The sequence below is a fragment of the Eurytemora carolleeae genome, unplaced genomic scaffold, assembly GCF_000591075.1.
Source record: "Eurytemora carolleeae unplaced genomic scaffold, Eaff_2.0 scaffold528, whole genome shotgun sequence".
In the NCBI taxonomy this organism is placed as follows: Eukaryota; Metazoa; Arthropoda; class Copepoda; order Calanoida; family Temoridae; genus Eurytemora; species Eurytemora carolleeae.
This window is the reverse complement of record NW_019396472.1, coordinates 121,739-142,117: the sequence shown is the minus strand read 5'-3', so window position 1 is coordinate 142,117 and position 20,379 is coordinate 121,739. Positions and strand designations below refer to the sequence as shown.

General features: G+C 31.8%; 2 protein-coding genes across 3 annotated transcripts in view; one reads left to right on the top strand and one right to left on the bottom strand.

The window, feature by feature from the left end:
• LOC111703921 (DNA (cytosine-5)-methyltransferase 1) overlaps positions 1–4,101 on the top strand; it is a 31,897-nt gene extending 27,796 nt beyond the window's left edge. The window contains exons 32-38 of the mRNA XM_023476011.1: positions 314–387; positions 1,191–1,308; positions 2,174–2,244; positions 2,498–2,573; positions 3,047–3,234; positions 3,645–3,705; positions 4,018–4,101. Of these exons, the coding sequence (XP_023331779.1) occupies positions 314–387; positions 1,191–1,308; positions 2,174–2,244; positions 2,498–2,573; positions 3,047–3,234; positions 3,645–3,705; positions 4,018–4,101 (672 nt within the window). The remainder of the gene's footprint in view (positions 1–313; positions 388–1,190; positions 1,309–2,173; positions 2,245–2,497; positions 2,574–3,046; positions 3,235–3,644; positions 3,706–4,017) is intronic.
• Positions 4,102–5,784: 1,683 nt separating this feature from the next.
• LOC111703924 (uncharacterized) lies at positions 5,785–17,125 on the bottom strand. 2 transcript variants are annotated; one of them, XM_023476014.1, is made up of 16 exons: positions 17,053–17,125; positions 16,564–16,656; positions 16,059–16,120; positions 14,389–14,542; positions 13,978–14,034; positions 13,458–13,501; positions 12,506–12,587; positions 11,433–11,525; positions 10,842–10,935; positions 9,193–9,266; positions 8,721–8,772; positions 8,265–8,342; positions 8,125–8,163; positions 7,849–7,972; positions 6,709–6,817; positions 5,785–6,374 (listed from the first exon to the last, which is right to left on the bottom strand). In XM_023476014.1, the coding sequence occupies exons 1-16, from the start codon at positions 17,095–17,097 to the stop codon at positions 6,327–6,329; spliced, it is 1,248 nt and encodes a 415-aa protein (XP_023331782.1). In that variant the 5' UTR covers positions 17,098–17,125; the 3' UTR covers positions 5,785–6,326. The 2 variants fall into 2 exon arrangements, with proteins under 2 accessions (XP_023331782.1, XP_023331781.1); XM_023476013.1 differs by lacking the exon at positions 8,125–8,163 and having other exon boundaries at positions 8,226–8,342.
• Positions 17,126–20,379: the final 3,254 nt, after the last annotated feature.

The window sequence follows — 20,379 nt, the reverse complement described above, 5'->3', positions numbered from 1 at the left end:
AATGTATAGCAGAGCTCCCCTTCATTCATATTTATCATGAAGGGATTGAATAAAGGGATCTAAAAATGGTTGCATTGCTGGGATCGTAACGTTCATCAAAAATAATCATTATAATTTTTTATGGCAAATGTCAAAATTAAAATTAGATCCTGGCTTAAAACCTGATTTGATTTGATTTGATTTGATTTGATTTGATTTGATTTGATTTGATTTGATTTGATTTGATTTGATTTGATTTGATTTGATTTGATTTGATTATTTCATTCTTGTAAGAATTTATTTTGATTTATTATTCAATGGTTGAATGTAACAGATTAATAATGGAGAGTCTAGGGAAGTGATGAAGTACGGTGGAAACCCGAAGTCACATTTCCAGAAGTATATAAGGTGAACTATCACATATTAAAGGAACTGTCGTATTTTTAGGTAACCCTCCATTTAAAGAAGGAAATGTCCGATAAACACCATTGCTTTTCTTGATTAAAAATATTTTATTTTATCAACTTTTAATGTACTGATGTGAATTAGAAATGCCTCTCTATGAATGGAGAGTTCTCAGTCTTTTAAAAGTTCGTATACACTGTACAGTCATCTTAAACCTAATTTCTGCTCCGTCTGTGTAATCCATAGTTGTATAATTTAACGTTCAAACCCCCCTAGTTGTGCACTTCGCAATTTCAGTTTTTTTGCTTAGCATTTTAGTTCCGTCATTTTAGGCATCTTTAAAGTAGGGTAATACAAGATTTGATACCAAAATACCGAAAATTAGAAATATCATTGGTCGTAGAAATTAAGGAAATTTTCTGGGTTAAAGTCAAACACAGCAGCAGTTTCAAGGATTCAATCTGTTCCTTCTGTTTTAATTTTTTGAACCGTATACAATATTTTTCCCAAATTGCATGTTGCAACAAAAAATGAAATCTTAGTCACCTCTCTGGCAGCCTTGGCACTGCCTGAAAAAAATCTTCTGAGGTGGAATAAGCTTTCTTCCTGCTTGTTTTTTGTGCGAATAGTTCAGCTCGTAGCGCAGGACTTTCTTTGTCTTGTTAGTGCTTAGGATCCATTTAATTTTGATCCGGATCCTGGATAACTCATAAGTTAGTAATTTTGTTTGTTTTGATGTCCTATCATAACTCAGAAACACCTTGACCGATTTATCCCAAACTATGCTAAATGTTTAACCCTTGAAGGAACTCTGGTGACGAACTTTACGACCATATAACCAAGAAATTGGCTCCTCTGATCGTGAAGAGGTTCGAATATATTCCTACCACTCCAGGCAGTGACTGGAGGGATCTTCCAAACAAGGTAACACTTTTTTAATACCCTCATCAGCTTCTCTATTACTAAATTACTTTTTTCATATTCCCAGTATTTAAGGGGGGACTGGGGGGATTCAGAGTGAGGATTGCTGAATTGGGAAAATTAAATTAGTTGTTGGGCAAAAAAATATGTTTTTTGTAATTTATTACCATTAGACCGGTGTAATGAAAATTTATGTAATATGACATTTTAAAGTCATTTTGATTAATTTCTTTAGTCTTTACTACAATATTTGGATTTCAAGTAAATCTATTTAATAAGTGGCATGGTCGCGGTACCATTTAAACATTTTCTCTGTTTCAAGTTGGAATGAAATGAAATCGAATATTACATGAAAATATAAATATCACAAAAACATGTTTTTTCTTCATTATTTTCACTTAGTCTACCTATAGTTCAAAACTGAAAGACCTGGAATTAATTTGCAATCAATCAGACCACAATCTATTTTACAAATATGATTGATGACGCGATTATCACAATAGCTCTTGTCCTGCCATTTCCAAAGAGAATATGCTTACAGATAGAGCCACAATTTAAAAGTTATTATGTAGGTTCAATCTATATATAAATACTCTGCTTGTCTGTCTGTCTGGGTGCCCGTTTATTTGTCTTTCGGGTTGTATCTAATAAACGTCAAAACGGCTGAACCGATCGGGCCCCAATTTTGTGTGGGACCTCGCATGACCTCAGGGAAGGTTTATGGATCATTAAAATTTCAAACATTAACCTCCAAAAAATCCTATTTTCATTAAATTTTGAAAATCCGCGAACTTTTTTTGTTGTTAGCAAGAGAACATGTTCACAATTTATATAGAAGATTCTAGTATTTTAAAATTTGACATGGTAGATTGTGGAATTGAGTGATGGGAAGATGAGCAAGAAACTACACTATTTCTACGAAGATATTAAAAACGGAAAGTAAGTTAAAGGGAACACTAACGGTTATTAGAAAAAAATTGAACTGAATATTAAGTTCGAAAGGGGGGAGTGGTATTCTGTCCCCCCCCCCCTCCTAAATTTTTTATTTAATTTTAAAGAAATTGATCAAATCTAATATTTCCGGTAACAACTTTTTCGCACTTAAATAATACCCATAAACAGATAAAACAAGTCATATAACAATGAACTTTTTTGGACCCCGATTTATTTTTTGAACTGTTATATTGTTCAGGAGCTCTAGTGGAAGTCTACGAGGAGTGTGTCCTTGTATGGCGGGGGGAAAATGCGATCCTAAGGATAACCAACAGGTGGGGAAACAATAACGAGCTAATAGATATTTAATAAAGGGATTTCTTTTGCCTATTCCCGGTTGTCGGTTGGGATTTGTTGTCTTCAAGGTTGTAAGCCTCCGTGACTTCGTCCTTAGAGTCGCGATAAACGTCACAAATCCAACTTTTCAAGGCCTTCTTAGTTTTGAACAACTGTTAAATCTTGGGATCTTCGCCATAATAATAATCAAAATAATCTGTGAAGTAGAAGATGGATTGGATTGGATTGGATTGGATTGGATTGGATTGGATTGGATTGGATTGGATCGGATTGGATCGGATCGGATTGGATCGGATCGGATCGGATCGGATCGGATCGGATCGCTCTTAGATGTTTGGATTGGATTGCTCTTAGATGTTTGGATTGGATTGCTCTTAGATGTTTGGAATGGATTGGATTGAATTGGATTGCTCTTAGATGTTAGATGAATACAAAACTTGTATTTATTTAGAACACGTTGATTCCCTGGTGTCTGCCCCACACCGCTAACCGGCACAACAACTGGGCCGGACTCTACGGCAGAGTCGAGTGGGACGGTTTTTTCTCCACAACCATCACAAACCCGGAGCCCATGGGGAAACAAGGGCGAGTGCTTCATCCAGATCAAAACAGATTGGTTTCAGTTCGAGAGTGCGCCAGGTGATCTATTCATTTATAAAGTGGGGTTGGTTGGTTTGGTAGGTTGGTTGTGGTGGGTTGGTTGTCAAGTTATAACTCAGTAACTCTTTCGGTTGGGAAACTCGGTAGAATCACGAGAATTTAGGCTGGTTAAGTTGAATGGTTTTATGTTTTTATAGAAAACTTTAGGTAATGCCGGTTTTAAAAATTTAATCTTGATTTATTAAAATATAATTTTTTTACTATTTTAAGAAAATTCACACTCTTTCAAGGAATGAAATTAATTTTTTTGTCATTTGTTGGTTTCCGGAGAAATATATTTTCTGACGTTGAAAAATGAAAAGTCACAGTTTTTAAATGCATCAAGCTTTAATCTGTGGAACATTAATGCGATTGATTGATTGATTGATTGATTGATTGATTGATTGAAGGTCTCAAGGATTTCCTGACACCTACAGATTCTACGGGTCTGTTTTAGAGAAGCACAGACAGGTAAAATATTGATCATACGCTGTTCCATGATTTTTATGATTTGAGGGGGGGGGCGGACTGAAAAATTGGCAACTTATTTTCATTTTTGATACTTATTAACCAACGATTCCTTAAATCATTTATTTTCCCCAAATCGGCAAAAAAAAATCCGTAACCATAACCCCCTCCCCCCCCCCAAAAAAAAAAAAAAAAAACCCCCTTACTTACGGAGGAATAATTAAGTTTCAAATGGTGGGCTAGATAAATAGTTTTTCGAGTGAATATCCGCCCCTGGAAAAAACTCCAAAAATTATTTGTTTATTATATATTTAGATAGGAAACGCTGTTCCTCCACCCCTGGGACGTGCTCTGGGTGTTTCCATCCTTCACTCTCTAGATTGCAATAAGCAACAGTGAATATACAGCTGACTTATTAAATTGAACCTGCAGTATTTTCTCTTTGATAAAAATACTTTTAATATCTGACAATTTGCAACTTTTTCTCTAGTTAATGCAAATTTTATGATTGAAAATTCTCTCATAATATTCATTTTGTGAAATAGTAAACGCAGTTTTTAAATTATTTGAACAAATATGTAAAATACTGCTCCTTATTCAAGTATCATATATTCTGTATTTTTTGTGTTCAGATTTTTTACAACTTGACTATCTTGATATATTTGTATTTTATTCTGTGATAAAGAGATTTTACATTTTAACTAGTTTGTAAAATCTTGAGAATAAATTCACCGACGAAAACAGATGCATTTTAATTTTGTAATTTTTTCATCAAATTCTAACGCTCAAATAGTTGATAGCGAGGAACTTCGAAGTAAGTTTTGTGGCTATTTTTGATTTGCAGCTTTTCCACGTTTATCATTTTTTAATTGTACACGGTGTACAAATTTTGCTGAAAGGAATGTCAACTATGGTTAATTAGGCCTAATGGAACCTTTCTTGAAGCTGTTATGTATGATAATTCCTAGACAACTTTTAAACTTTAAGGTGAAATCTTTCTTAACAGATTTTTTAAAAAATCTATCCGTTGGATAATTCACAGAGCTTGGTGTGACATTTTAAAAAATGTATTATGGGACGATTATTCCATAAAGAATTGATCTAGAATAATCGTCCCGAAAACTTGTATTTCGGCAGGTGACACCCAGTTCTTGGTGAAGCATTTAGGAAGTAGATTTATTCTTAATTTGGTAAAGATAGGTTCCGCCGTTCATTTCCAAACGTTTTAAATGGTTTATAATTCTCAACAGCTCTAAGAAAGGTTCGCTTTGAACAAATTTTCGCTATGAATCTAGTGTTAATTTCAATTTTTGTTATGAAAGGTAAGGTTTCGAATGTTGTCTTAAATGTTTTTTTTTAATCCTCGCAAAAACCTGAATGTTTTCTAACCTCGCGTTTTTCGACCAAAAATGTGTTTATTGGTAAGCCGTTGTTAACGGACACTGGGTCGTTTTTTAACAGAGAAACTATAGTTTTATTAAACAAAAAACGATCGATCCTGAAAAAGATCGTTTTCAGAAACTAAAGTTTTGTTTTTTCATCTTGTTTTAAAAACGAAAGAATAGTTTTTCATTAAATTGGAATTGATCCAGGTAATGCCAACCTTAATTCAATGGCCCTCAATTTTACACGTTGTTTGTCCAATTTGAAACAAATTCTCGTGAACTTTTTTTAATGTCTCCTGCTTAATTCCGCTCCTTCAAGGTTGAAAGAAAACCGAGGTTAACTCAATTATTGTTGCTGGCACGAAGGATGCACAGTAGTCTTGACTCCAAGAAGTAATTCAAGTAACTCTTTTAATAAAGTGTCTTTTTAAATAAAAAGATAGACCCTAGTATAGTAATTAGTGGTGGAGTATAACTTTGTCATTTAACTAAATGCTGTTTTCGGAATGGGGGAAAAAATGCAAATGTCCATAAACCATTTTGGGGTTTTTATGGAATCCGTCCCAAAAACTCTTAAAAACGAACCAATTTATTTTTCATCTCTAGAATACTCAAATTTAACAACTTTAAATATAAAAATATGTATTAATTATCAAAAGTACATATAAAGTAAATTTAACATTTAAGTTCAAAATTACAACTTTTGAACATATTTGATCGAACCCTTTCCCTCTAAAAAAGAATAATAGATTTTTTCTATTCTAAAATATAAAATATCCACACTATACGAATGAATACAATAAATATGAATTAATCATACAAAAAATATCACAAATTTGAGTTTTTATTTATCGTCATTTAAAAGAATGTAAATGTTTAAAATTTACCCTTTTGGGCTGATTGTAATTTCTTCCTTTATTTAGTTTTAGCAAAAAGTTTCATCTCATTGAATTAATGGTTTGGGTAAACTATCGCTTACGATACAAATTTGACGAATTTAAAATCATTTTTTCGGTTTTTCTCTGGCACACTTTGTTGTCCGTTGACGTGGCAAATGAATAGTTAGAAGAATTGTAAGTTTTAAGATTTATAAATTATACATAGATCAAAACGCAAATAAATTTAGATTTAAGAATCCGATTATATCTATCCCTGCAGTTAGTCCAGGGTTTCATTTGTGTTCTAAGTAACCTTGGAGAAAATGGTGTGGCCAGGGTTGTCCAGGGATTCATTTGTGTTCTAAGTAACCTTGGAGAAAATGGTGTGGCCAGGGTTGTCGGCACAAATCTGCAATAAAAAAAAATAAAAAAAATTATTAAATACATTTTTTATTTAACGTGACTCTCCTTGTAAGGATGGAAATGTCTGATTTACAACGGTACCCTTAAAACCTTAATCTAATCAAAACGTAATAACATCACTTTACTAACTTACTTCTGATAATTTCATATTTGTTTCTTGTGCGCATGCGCTTTTGAAGAACAAGAAAAACAGTCAAACTTAATCATTAAACACACAAAGGTTTCAAGGGTACCATGTTGTAAATCGGGCATGCCCATCTTTGTATACGGGGTCACTTGAAATTACGCATACAGTCTCTTTGAGGAAAATTCTCGTGTACCTGAGTATCTATCATGTTGTACACACACTGCATGTACTGATCAGCAAACTCACATTTGTTGTACTTTGGACCCAGTACACTTAAACAACTGTTTCCTCCACAACTTTGTCTGAATTTAGAAAATTAGAAAAAATATTTTTATTGTGCGGTTACATTGGAAATAGGGATGTATTTTTTCTCGAAAAATCCCCTCCCCGCCCTTTTGAAAATCATTTTTCCCCCAATAAGTTGTGTATGTTTGTGCGGAAGAGCAAAGTAAAAAATTATGATTTTATCCGCGCTGAATTGGGGTAAATAAAGGATTTTTACGGGGAAACTGAATTTTGGGGTAAAAAGTATCGCCCCCCTTACCCTCTTACCATCGGGAATGAGTAAGAATTCATATTAAGTGAGGTTTAATAAGAGTTTTATTTTATATACAGGGTGTCCCACGTAACATGACAGTTTGTGAATAGTTTAAAATGTCTTCTTCCATAATGTTTTAAGTTGTTTGATACCAAAGACAAAAATAAAAATATAATATGGGAGTGGAAAGTGGAAAAAAAACTTCTATTACAGAGAAGACGACATTCATAACTATTTATCTACTGTCATGTTTCGTGGGACACTCTGTATTAACCCAATTATGAACAAAGACGAAATTTCTATGTTTATTGGGACATTCTGTAGGTTTACACTATCCCTGACCCTCAATAAGCCTGTTAAAAGCCCTAAAACTAGCCCAATTACAGAACTTGATCCTATGTTGTATCCTAAAGAGCTACAAGACCCAACCAAAAATAAATACTAAAGGTACCAATGAATAACAGAATTAAACAAATTGTAGGGTAAAGGATGAAACTGAAAAAGAAAACATAAAAATCCTATATTATAACGATACGATCTCAAGGTTAAAATATACCAACTGCCTTGAATATGCCTTTTATTGCGTTATTTAATGATTTAAAAAGAAAGAAATGATATGCAATGTAGGTAATTGTTAGTTTAAGAAAAAAAAGTAAATAATTTCCGCACAGTCGTCTCTGAAGTCTTATCATTTGTGGGTAACCCTGTATGTAAAAATTGGGAAGGATTTTTAAAACGTGAGCTGCCTAGGTTGTCATTAAGGTTTAATCCTTTATTGGACACCCATTATTTAACCTGCAGCATAATTCCTGGAAACCACAGTCATCGTTTAGCTGACATGTTGAGTTGCAGGTCAGCCCGGCTAGCAGGGGCTGGTCATCTTCACCAGGTTTAGAATCCTCCATAGGAGGACACATATCTAAACAATGCTATCTTAAAGGGACTTTCAGTAATTTCTACGATTCCCTCTAGTCCTTTATCTAATCATTAATGTGGAAGACATCGTCGATTCACTACCTTGAAAAGTGTTTGATTCCAGCAAGTTCCTTCATTGTTTGTTTGTTTGTTTACCTGGAACCTCAAGTCTATCACTGCATGAAGTTAGAATATCTGCAACTAATTCAGCAAAAGTGTTTGATTCCAGCAAGTTCCTTCATTGTTTGTTTGTTTACCTGGAACCTCAAGTCTATCACTGCATGAAGTTAGAATATCTGCAACTAATTCAGCAAAAGTGTTGTCCAACATATCAGACACTGACTGCGTAAGTACATCCACATCAGCGGAGTTATCTATAAAAAAAAATCCCTTTTTATAATTATATTTTTGAAAGTTCTGTATATTGTGCAGTTTTTATTTGAGCATAAAGGGAAATTCTAAGATAAAATTTGTGACCCCAAATTGCGCTCGTTTATTTGCGCAATTAAGAGCGCAAATCTCGTAAAATTACGCAAATTGCAGCGCTTCAGTCTTCATACAACGCAACGCAACGATTTTAGAATTTCGTTGGAAGCTTATGATTACTATTTAAAAACTGAATATATTTCAAGATTTAAAAGTTAAAGAAAAGTATTTTTCCGCAGAAACTTTCCAAATTCGTTAAAAAGAAAATTTTTGTTAAAAAAAAACTTGAAAGAAGTGTTTTAAAAATAGTATTGAGACTTATTTACCAGGAGAAATTGCAGAAATTGCTGTCAAATATCTCCATCCATAGCATTCTGGCTAAAAAAATATTCTTTTAAGACAATTTTTATGGAAAATTCTACTTAATTAATGGCTACTGCAGTACTTAATTCATCTAAAAACTTATTTATAAAATAATTAATTTGTTACATTTACCAATGGACAAATTATTTTTAGTAAAACATTTTAATTCTTTAATATTTCTATTAATTTATTGCGTATTTAATTTATTTCTTGAATATTTAATTCATTTCTTGAATATTTTATTAGTTTCTTTAATGTTTGATGCATTTTTAAATATTTAATTTATTTTTGCAAATATTAAATGCATTTATTGAATATTTGAATAATTCATTGAAAATTTGATTCATTAATCCAAATTGATTGATTTATTAAAAATAATATTTTTCATATCTACATTTGATTGATAAATGGGATATTTAATTATTGATTACTTACAACTTGATCGAAGTTTCTAGAAGTTCCTTTTCGTTTAGTGTCTCTTTTCATTGCACCCAGATAGCTGGCAATATCTGACAAATAGAACATGCAACTTCAGTATAGTTTAATAGTTTATTGCACCCAGATAGCTGGAAATATCTGACATGTAACATGCAACTTCAATATAGTTCATTGCACCCATGGATAGCTGGCAATATCTGACAAATAGAACATGTATCTTCAATATAGTTCATTGCACCCAGATAGCTGGCAATATCTAACAAATAGAACATGTAACTTCGGTATAGTTCATTGCACCCAGATTGCTGGCAATATCTAACAAATAGAACATATGTAACTTCAATATAGTTCACTGCACCCAGATAGCTGGCAATATCTGACAAATAGAACATGTAACTTCAGTATAGTCACAACTCACTATATATTTACAATAAGACGCATATAACGTTGCTCAATGAGACCACATTTGAGCAACGTTATATACTGTAAATCTTATTGTGTTACCAGTAGATTGAAAATCAACTGATTTAAATGATTTTCAAGTGACCCTCTATGCAAAGATGACAATGCCTGATTCACAAAAGAACCCTTAAAACAAAAGGTGGAAGAGTCGTTTTTCTAAAGTTTTACTTCTGATAATTTTTCTCTTGTTTTTAGGAAGCAAGAAAAGGCATTTTCCCAGAGAACCCGCAAAGGCAAATAAACAGTTTATAAACAATAACATGAATATCTAATTCCTACTTTTTATTGTTTTAAATCGGGTATTGCAGGCTGCAGCCATCTTTGCATGGAGGGTTACTTGAAATTACGCTTACAGTCCCTGTGAGTAAAGTGGGTCTATGAATCAATTAATCAATTGCTGTGTCTCAAATGCATCTTTCAGTCGTCTTTCCTTTTCACAGTTTTATGGGTCCCTCTCTGTACTGTACAAACAAATAAAATTGAATAAGAAGTTCTTTCTGAATAAAAATATCGAAGTTTCATTAAACATTATAACAAACCGTTTTTTAGTAAGAATGAATGTAGAATAGGAAGACGACATTAAAGCAATAATTAAGTGTTTTCGATGTTGGTACAAGGCAAATAGTTTCACTCGTAGCTTATTAATTCACTTATTGCGTGAAATGGGTCTGTTTACACTTCACAATCGCCGTGTTTTATGTTCATTTGACTATTCAAAGTTAAACTTTCAGAATAAAATGTGTCTTCCTATTCTACAGCTTTTTGGTTATCACTGTAAATTAAGGCGAATTAACAATGTAACTTGATTCATTTATTAGGACTCGACCTGATAAAATAAAACCTAATATTTTGTCTGTAATATCTAACTAACGGAAGCAATTCTAAATTAAATTTTTGGGTCTGTCCTAGAGACCGCTTTTTGTACCCCACCCCACCCCCCTCTGTCCTCCTATCAAATTTGGACATGACAACTATTTTTAACAAAATAGGCTTGGGTTAGGCTTGGTTAAGACAATTTTTGGGCAAAGTGTTACGGCTAGGTAAGGTTGGGGGGCTGAGGGCTGCGGCTAGGATAGGCTCGGAGGCCGAGAGATGCGGCCACATATCAAACTTTGAACATGTGTATATTGATGTTTAAATTTGATAGGAGCGTTCTTTAGAAAATAACTAAATGTTGTTGCTACCTTCTGGAGTCCTTTTATCTCGTCCTCTTCTTTCTTCTCTTCTTTTTACAACATTATTATCTCCATCCTCATAGATCTCAGCCAAATCATCACGCTAGAAAGTATACAAGGATATTCACAATGAAATAAATTTAAAAACGTCTCTGGATAATGTGTACAGAGAGAACCGGTAAACCTATCAAATACATATCAAAATAAGTAGCTAAAATAAATTCAAATTAAATTTTCAATTTTGCAAAATAAAACATCTTGTTCTAGTTTTTTTCTTAAATTTTAAAGTTTGTACTCTTTAATCTCCCCCGACCCCCCCCCCCCCTCCACCTCTGGAATCCAGATTTGAATAATATTCTAAAATAAATGTCAGGAAATATCAATAATTTCCAAAGGAATTGAGTCTTTGCCACAAACTCTGATTTTCTAATCACTATATCTTTGGAACCAAATGTTGCAGACCTTAGATATTTCAAATTATGAATTTTGTTAGATCAAATAATCTGAGTTTGAAATATCAAAGGTTTACAACATCGAGTTCAAAGGATATTGAGGTATATTTAAAGCTGGAAAATATATTTGAAATATTTGTTTATTTACCATTGGGTTTAGAAGTGAAGCAAGACTGAAAGATCTTCCAACAAAGTTTGATTGGGTCAGTTTGACAGTTGTACCATCCTTTAGAACTCCAAGCTAAACAAACATTTTTCTATTCTATTCTATATAAACTGCATTGTGTATAAGTTTGAAAAACAAAATAGTTTTTATAATTTTTGGTTTTAAGAATTGTTTTATTTGTAAGATTTCATGGCCTATCTTCAAAATGTAATTGTGAAAAGAAAAATCTGAAGTCTCGTAATATGCATGACCCAGACATTCTTAACTCAGTTCAAACTAAACTAAAATATTTAAACCAAAAACAAAGAAGGTTCCTGAGCTGTGGTTTTAAAGAGTTCCTCAGTCTTTAGTGAAATTGGTCTGAGGGTTCAAGAGTCATGATCAGACATTCAAACAAAGAAACAGAGAAATTACTATTCATATACATATTTATATTCTTTCTTAATAAATTTTTTTTTTCTTTTTTAATAAAAAACGTGAAGTTAAAAACTGAAATATACATATTCCTATATATGAATAGTAATTTCTCTGTTTCTTCTTATATATATATATACATAATATATGTATATTATAGAATAGATATAGGATTGATAAAATTTCTGAGATTTCATATACCATATATGGACGCGTGTTTGTTTACAGACACATGATACATTCCATAGAAATAAAATGGATAGATAGAGAACTTTGTTTAAAGTCCCTTTGGACAATAAAAAAATAACATCCTGATCTGCAAAGTTTCATGAAAAAAACGTGAATTTTCTTTGTTAGCGATAGAACTGTAGGCCACTTTTTTAGGGCAAGAAGTTGTGACAAAATAATTACCAAAAAATAAACAGCGCTCTTTATTCTCTGAAATTTAAAGGGAGTGACCGGCAATGTCTGGTCGTTGAACTGAGAATGTAATATTGTGGAGTAATTGTTTAGAAATCATTAAGTTTTTCCGATCAAATCACTTTATGGTATTTTGGATATACTTAAATTTTAAGATTTATTGAGACATCCTATATTAGAAAGGAAGGGGGGGAGGGGGGGATAAAATCACATAAACTTGCCTTGTCTTTTTTAGCAGATGATCTATTCTCTTTTCTTTTCTTTTTCTGCGGGAGAGAATCTTTTAGAAGTTTTATTGAACTCCTAAAACAATAAAACCTGGTAAATACTTCATATATCCAAAATCCTTGGAAAAATTAGAAAAATTGGATCAATTTACAAGACTAGATCGACTTATAAGTGTCGCAACACCTTTGATTTTATTGCATTAACTCTCTATTAGCCCAAGACATGTACATTGTACAATGTATTGTACATCTTAGAACTCGAAAGCACATGTTTTAGGATTTAGTTTTAAAGCAGCTCTTCTCGAAATTCTCATTAATCTTCGCAGAGAGATTGCGGCCTTTGAATCACTGTGACCTAGTCATATAAAATGCATTAAAAAGTACACAACCGTGGCTGTAGAACTCATACGACAAAGAAATAGAGAACGATATTTAAGCAACTGTTTGTGTTTTAAGCAAATTGTTTTAAGCCACTAGGAAATTAACTTATTTAGCGAAATTGGTATATGTACAGTACAATTACTGTACAAATACTGTGTGCCATGTTATTTGAACTCTTCAAAACTATAACTTTGGTCTATCCGTCGTCTTTCTATTCCTCAGTATTTAGCGAAATGGGTCTATGTACAGTACAATTACTGTACAATTACTGTGTGCCATGTTCATTGAACTATTCAAAACTATTCACATAAAATGGTTTAACAAGTAGGTTGTGATTTTACGCCCACGGCCCAAGTAAGAAAAATTAAATTCATTAGGTTGCATATTAAAAATTCTAATTTTTTTGAGAATTTTGTGTCAAATAAAATGAATTTTTTAAGTTATAAATATCTTTTTTTATTAATATTATCTTAATCTTTTCAATTAATAATTTGTTACAATTTTTGTAATGCATAAATGGTTTGATATTTCTAAAATGTATCAGATAATATTGTTAGATATTTACCTGAATTTTTCAACCTCTGGAATAATATGGGTAACCAAACCAAACTAAATCATAATATCATACTTAAAAAAAGAGGCTTTACTTGACTTTGATCTTTTAAAAGTTGTTTTTGTTGATTTGATATAATTGCGGATTTTCTTAGTAGTCCTCTTTTTACTGCTTTTCATGAAGGCCATTTTGTTTTCCGAAAGTACGTCATGTATGTTGTCCTTAAAGTATAAAGGTATTTTTTCCCCTTAAAGTTTGTCAACCAATTTCATATTTCCTAAGAAGTACGGCCATTTTTTTTAAATATGTCAACCATTTTATCTTCCTAAAAGTATTTTAGCCATTTTATTTTCCGGAATGTACGTCATCCATTTTATTTTCCGGAAAGTACGTCATCCATTTCATTTTCCTTAAAGTATGTCTGACAAATCATATTCCCGCTCAACGTGTCAGCTATTTTAAAATCCAAAAAACATATCATCATTTCGTTCCATTTTGCAAAAAAGTGTGTCAGCCATTTTTTATTTTCTACCTTCAAGAGTGTATCCTTTACAGAGTCTTCAGACATTGATTGACACAGCTGACCTTTCTAGAAACAATTGTATAGTCATCAACTAATCAATAACAACATGCGTCATTAAAATAGTTATGGCTCTTCATGGCTCTTCGCTCGAAGTGGAAAAACTTTAACCCGGAAAAAATGTTAAAATTTATCATTTTTTAAAATGCACATTTGTGTCATTTGCACATTTGTGTCATTTAAACAGAAGAATTCGCGAACATTTTAGGAGGATTAAGAATGGCGACTTTCAGACTTTAACGCTTAAATTGTACGTTGTCATAACTGCATAAATCAGCTGGTGTAAAAAAATATCAAAACCTAAACATATTAATTATATTTTTGTTGGTAATAAAAATGTATATATGTACTTTAGTTTCTTACCTCGTCTTTGAGATAAGTATCATCCGATTTCTTTATTTTGGATTTATCCTTGATAGACATATTCTTCTTCTTCTTCCCTGTATCTAGTTTCTTCTTCTTCTCCTCTTCCTCCTTCTTTATCCTGTCTTCCTCCTCTTTTTCTCTCTCCAGTATCCTAGTAAACATAAACAGGTTTACTCAAAAAGGATGAGTCTTTAATGCCGACTTAAAAAATTGTTAAGGGCTAGTTTGGGAACCCAGCGTTGCCCAGGTTACTCATAGTTACTCCCGCCGTTTACCCGGACATGGTCAAATTTAACGGGAAACAACATTTTTGTAATGAAAGTCGGATCTTGAGCTATGATCGGACATACAAAAAAACAAACAGACAAACAGAGATTACAACTTTATAATAAAGGATGAATTAGATTCTCGGCCTTCCTTTAATAATATTATTTAAGGGAAAGCTCATTCATCAATAATTTGACAAAAAAAACGAATACAAAATAAAGTTGAAAGTAACAATTTATACAACCAAAAATATTAAACAAATTCTGCACAGTCGTCTCTGAAGTCTCTTTGTGGGTAACCCTGTTTGAAAACATATAAAGCGCAGAGTGGGTATTTGTACTGCTCCATTTTCTTTTTTAGATTTATGTGATATATGTTATCCCTTTGTCCATGGTAAATAAACTAATGTTACCCTCCATTAATGTGAGGCCTTTCTCATTCAAACCTTTGAATCAGAAACAAGTATACTGCACCGCCATTGGTCACGTGATACGGGAGTATTTATTATATTATCAATCATATCTATTAAAAATTTAAAACTTTTTAATTCAAATATAAATAGGATCAAACCTGAGTTACTTAAGCTTCCTTGGGATATCTTTGTTTTCAGATTGGTTGCGTATTTGCTGAATATGTTTTTTTAACCTACTATTTTTTATAAAATTTTATGTATAGGTTTTCGTATATGGCACAGTTTTATATTAATTTCTCGAGACAGGAACATCAGATAGAACTCTCATGGGTCTCGATCAACTCCTAAAATGCTAAGGTTTCTGCCTATACCCAATTTCATTTTTCCTTTAATGAATATTTTAATTTACATTCCAGAAATCGCAGTAAAACTGTTTTTTTTTATTTTAAAAGCCTCATTGGACATACAGGGTGTCCCACGAAACATGGAAGTTGGTGAATAGTTTTTAATGTCTTCTTTCATAATTTGTTAAATTCTTTGATACAAACGAGATTAATTATCATTAATAAGAATTATAGCATGGTAGTCATTTTATGGTAAAATTAATTATTAAGTAAAATATAAACGAGTTAAAGATTTTGTTAATTAAATACACTGCAAAAAAGTCTTTAATATCTAATATAATATATAGAAGAAGACATTCAAAACCATTCTCCAACTGTCATGCTTCGTGGAACACCCTGTTCAAATATTCAGAACTTTTGAGAAATATGTGTAAAGTACTGCAGATATTTAGTTTTTTAATTGCATGATTATATGGAAATCTTTAAAACTGTTCCTGCATATTCATGGCTATTTTTTTATTTTACCAAATACTGAAATTTACGTAATATAGTATAAAACTCATTGGAAAATTGTCAAGACGACATTTGATAAATTCTTCCGATGTATTCGTTATTAAGGGTTTCACTGTATGACAAAAGCTAACCTGAACTTTTTCTCTATTTCCGTTGGTTTCTTAGATTTCCATTTTCCATTCTCTACCTTCGCCTGAATATATTATAAACCGGGCTGAAGACGAAATTTCAGGTGACCCGACCCTCCATTATTAATTCATTTATCAATTAAAAACGGTAAACTTTAAACATGAGAAAGAATGAAGAAGATATTGTTCTTTTTATTTTTAAAAGTGCTGAATCTGTTTATTTCAGTTATCCCGCCGGCATGATTACCTATAGTTAGAAGTATCACGTGTTATACCCTTTATTTACTTCTTATGACCACCCTTGACCACCATTCATGACCACCTAGGTGGTCATGACCACTCATAGAGAAAATATAACACTAAAAATGATTTTTTTGCGCCCGAAACCCCTCATAAGAATGAATATATTTTAGCTGTAAGCAGTCTTGGCATTTTTTCCAAATACTGGCCCATTGTGGAATGGTTTATAAAAAAAAACTTTTAAAAGAAAAGTTGCAATTTGTTTTACCTTCGTAGAAAATTGTGAAGTTGGATAAATATCATCTGTTTGAAAAATCTTTAAATCCTTCGCAATATCTTCAAGATTTTGTCCTAGTAATCCCTAGAAAAAAAACGGTTATTAAAAGATAACAGTTATTGGTTTTTTAATCCCGTTGTTTTTTAATAATTAAAAATGTATTGCCAAAAATTATTTTACTTGCTCCCACTTTACACTTCCGGTTGTTGGATTTTTACAAGTTTTAGCCCGTTGGAAAGCCCTATAACAAAAAGAAACAAAATCGCAAATTCACAAACAAAAAACTATTTTTTTTGCTTACACTTCCCTTAAAGTCAATTTGCACATTTTTTGGGTTTATTTGCAGTAGGTTTTGACAAATGACCAATAAGAAATTAAAGATTAAAACTTTAACCTCTATCATTACTTTTTGACAAATAATGCTTAAGAAAGCATGGATCGGTGTGAATTCAGAAAAAAAGCAATGTAAACTTTTCCAACCTGAACAGATATAAACACAGTGAGAGCCAAATACTTCAATTTCATTTTATCTGGATCAGATTATCAAATTAGGAACCTAAAATATCTTAGACAAGCTGAGGAATCCAGCAAAATTTGAGACAAATCGGTCAAGGAGTTCATGAGTTATGATCGGACACACGAACAAACATTGAAACAAACAAACAGAGATTTCTACTCTATAAAATCTATAAATTCTATAAAATTTGTTATATTTAGATATTATAGATATAATAATTGAAATATTTTTCATGCAAATCCTCGTATGGTTTCAAATTTAAGATTTACAAAAGAAAGAAACATGACAGTGAAACGACCCGAAGGTTTTTTCAAAATTTATTTTAGGTGTTTGTAAAAGTGAACACTGATGCTCTGATTTTTCTTTTGCGGTATTTTAGAATTGAATTCTGACTAAATAATAATATTTTGAACAATAATCCTGCACTTAGTTCCCTGTGCGGGCGAACCAACTGTATAAACTAACTAGAAGACAGAAAGACAGCCAGCTAATGATCCAGAAATCAGATGGAGAAACCATCTGACAAACCACAAAATAGAAATTTTTAAAATAAATAAAATTCAAATTTTCATGTTTTTGTTTGGGGTGATTATCTAGTTTTATATTTAGAAAAGTATGTGAAGAATGTTTAGTCGTGGTTTTCTCCTTGTTTAATTCTCTTAATCTTTTTAATTCTCTTCTTCTTAATTCTCTTAATCTTTTTAATTCTCTTCTTCTTAATTCTCTTAATCTTTTTAATTCTCTTAATCTTCTTAATTCTCTTCTTTTAAATTCTCTTAATCTTCTTAATTCTCTTATTCTTTTATCTGTATTAGAAGAATCTTATCTTATAAAATCCACTTAACTTCAGTTTTCCTTTAAATCCGTATTTTAAAAAAAATAAGAAAACCAGTAATCTTCTATGTGTATGTTGGTGTATGTATATTCAGTGAGCATAAAATCTATACTGTGGCTGATCTATCATTAAGGAACATACAGATGAAGGCAAATCACAACTATTTTATAAAAATTATTGTTTTCTAAAAAATATCAACATGATGGTTAGGCTGTACAATGTACATACTTCATTATTCGGTTTCATATTTTAAAAATCTTATTTTAAAAACATTTTGCAATCAATTTCTTTAAAATTTAGAGATACTTTGCTTGCCTGTTTACTTGTTCGTTTGTTTGTTTGTATCCTGTAAACGTCAAAACGGCAGAATCGACCGGGGTTCCAAATTTTATGTTTTCTAGAAAATATTGTTTGAAAACTTTTCTACTGATTAATTGAATTATATTCATTATATTCATTTTTTTTAAGTAAGTCTAAATTTTAATTTAGAAACCACTCTTCAATACATCCCACTGTTTCCTCAATGTACTGAATATTACTGCAGTACACAGAACGTATTGTTCATGTTGATACTTTATATGAAAACTAGCTTGGGAACCCAGCGCTGGCAGCGCTGGTTATTAAAAGTCACTCCCGCCGTTTTCCCGCACAACGTCTTCCCTATAATGTGGCATAAATTAACTTTCTCCTTCTGTCCTTGGAATTAGAATTAGAAAAACTAAATTTTTGGTAAAATCTCTTGCAATGTGGAACATGTTTCTCTAAAGAAATTTGAGTTTGTAATTCAAATTAAAAATATGTTACATAAAAGGTTAATAGGTCATATCAATCAAAATGATGAATTTTTTTTAATTGTTCGAATTAGACTGGCATTAAAGAATTTTACATATAAAGATTGGATAATATAACAGCTCCTATTTTTAAGTCTACAAGGTTATAGTATTGTCTTTATGATTTGTTTGAGCAGAGTTTGAAATAATTCACAATAGTTGCAAACTCTAAAATACATCAATTTTCTTCTTCATTGGATAAGATTGGAACAATTTTACACAAAATACTTTCTGTTGATTGAGTTACAGCCATAAACAAGTTTATACATCCAGCCTTCTTTGGGGCTGGGCACCTTTACAGATTTTTTAAAGCTGTTCTGTAAGAGTTAGTTAAAATCGTTTAAAAAAAGACTTTTCTGGTAGCTTTTGTTCTTCAGCTAAGAACTGAATGTTTTGTTTCCTAACAATATTTTTCGCCTTTTCTCTAGTTTACTGTTCGTTAACGATCTCAATTTTATTAACAGCTTTAACGAAGATATTGTAGAAATCGCTAACGATGTTAAAGGGAGTGTTCGCGAAAAATGAATCCGAAATTTTTTTATGCATAACGGCTATTTCCGTTCGTTAACGATTTCTAAATTAATGGGGTTTGCCAATCGTTAACGAACTCGTCCGTTATTTTTCAATACATGCCGTTCCTTAGCGTCGGAAGGTCTCCCAGCCAAAGACCCCTCTCTAGTTTTTATACTAGAAGAAAAACAATTATTTTACAATAATCTTTGTGTTTGGATTAGGCAGGTATAGGATTAAAGGGATTAAAGGGATTAATAGGATTAAAGGGAATAAAGGGACTATCCAAATAAATTAAAGTGTCAACCTTCAATTTAAAAATTGCATACCTGATTGAAATGTTGTCCTTTAATACTTTATCTGAGTTACATTGACAGGGGTGTCTGCATTGGTACAATATCCTTCATTGTCTCTGCTGCAGATAGAATAACGGTAATTTTGCCGTAACTTTTTTGCGCAGACAAATATTATAAAGGGTCTTGTTGTGAATTCGGGTCTTAATTACATAGACAGTCCCTTTAATACATAGATTTAATATAGATATTGTATTGTATGGTTGTATTGCAGTTTAGTCAATATTTCACAGTAAATGTTGACAAATTCTAAATATTCGACAACTCCAGATTTTATATTTCAAATATGTCTCTCTCTATATATTTATACATATTGGAAACAGAAACCCAGATCAAACCATGGAATAGCAGGATATACAAGACAAACACATAAATATATAGAACATATGTATATCGTTTATTTTAGCATAGATTATTAAGTTATACATGACAATTCTAAAGAAAACTATAGTCATTCCCTCCCCCCCATACCGGTCATTTAAACTATACCAAATGGATTGTCAACCTATATATACTATACGAATTTTCTTCCGTACATATGATGCCTTTAGTGAACGAGTGTTTGTTTGTTTGTATCCGATAAACGACAAAACGACTAAACTGATCGGGCCGATATTTTTGGTCCTAATTTGGTCCAAAAAAATTCCAAGAAAAAAATTAACGGTTTTGGAAATCCATCAAGCTAAACCTAAACATTAAAAAACAGATTAAAGGGGATCCTCGATTTGAAAAAAAGACTTGATCCTTAATTAAACCCAAAGA

Coding starts and splice junctions, on each gene's coding strand:
- LOC111703924 (XM_023476013.1), bottom strand. CDS start 17,097: ATGAAATTGAAGTATTTGGCTCTCACTGTGTTTATATCTGTTCAG. Junction 16,657..17,052: donor CTGTGTTTATATCTGTTCAG/GTTGGAAAAGTT, acceptor TTTTTTTTCTAG/GGATTACTAGGACAAAATCT. Junction 7,973..8,225: donor TGATAGACTTGAGGTTCCAG/GTAAACAAACAA, acceptor AGCATTGTTTAG/ATATGTGTCCTCCTATGGAG.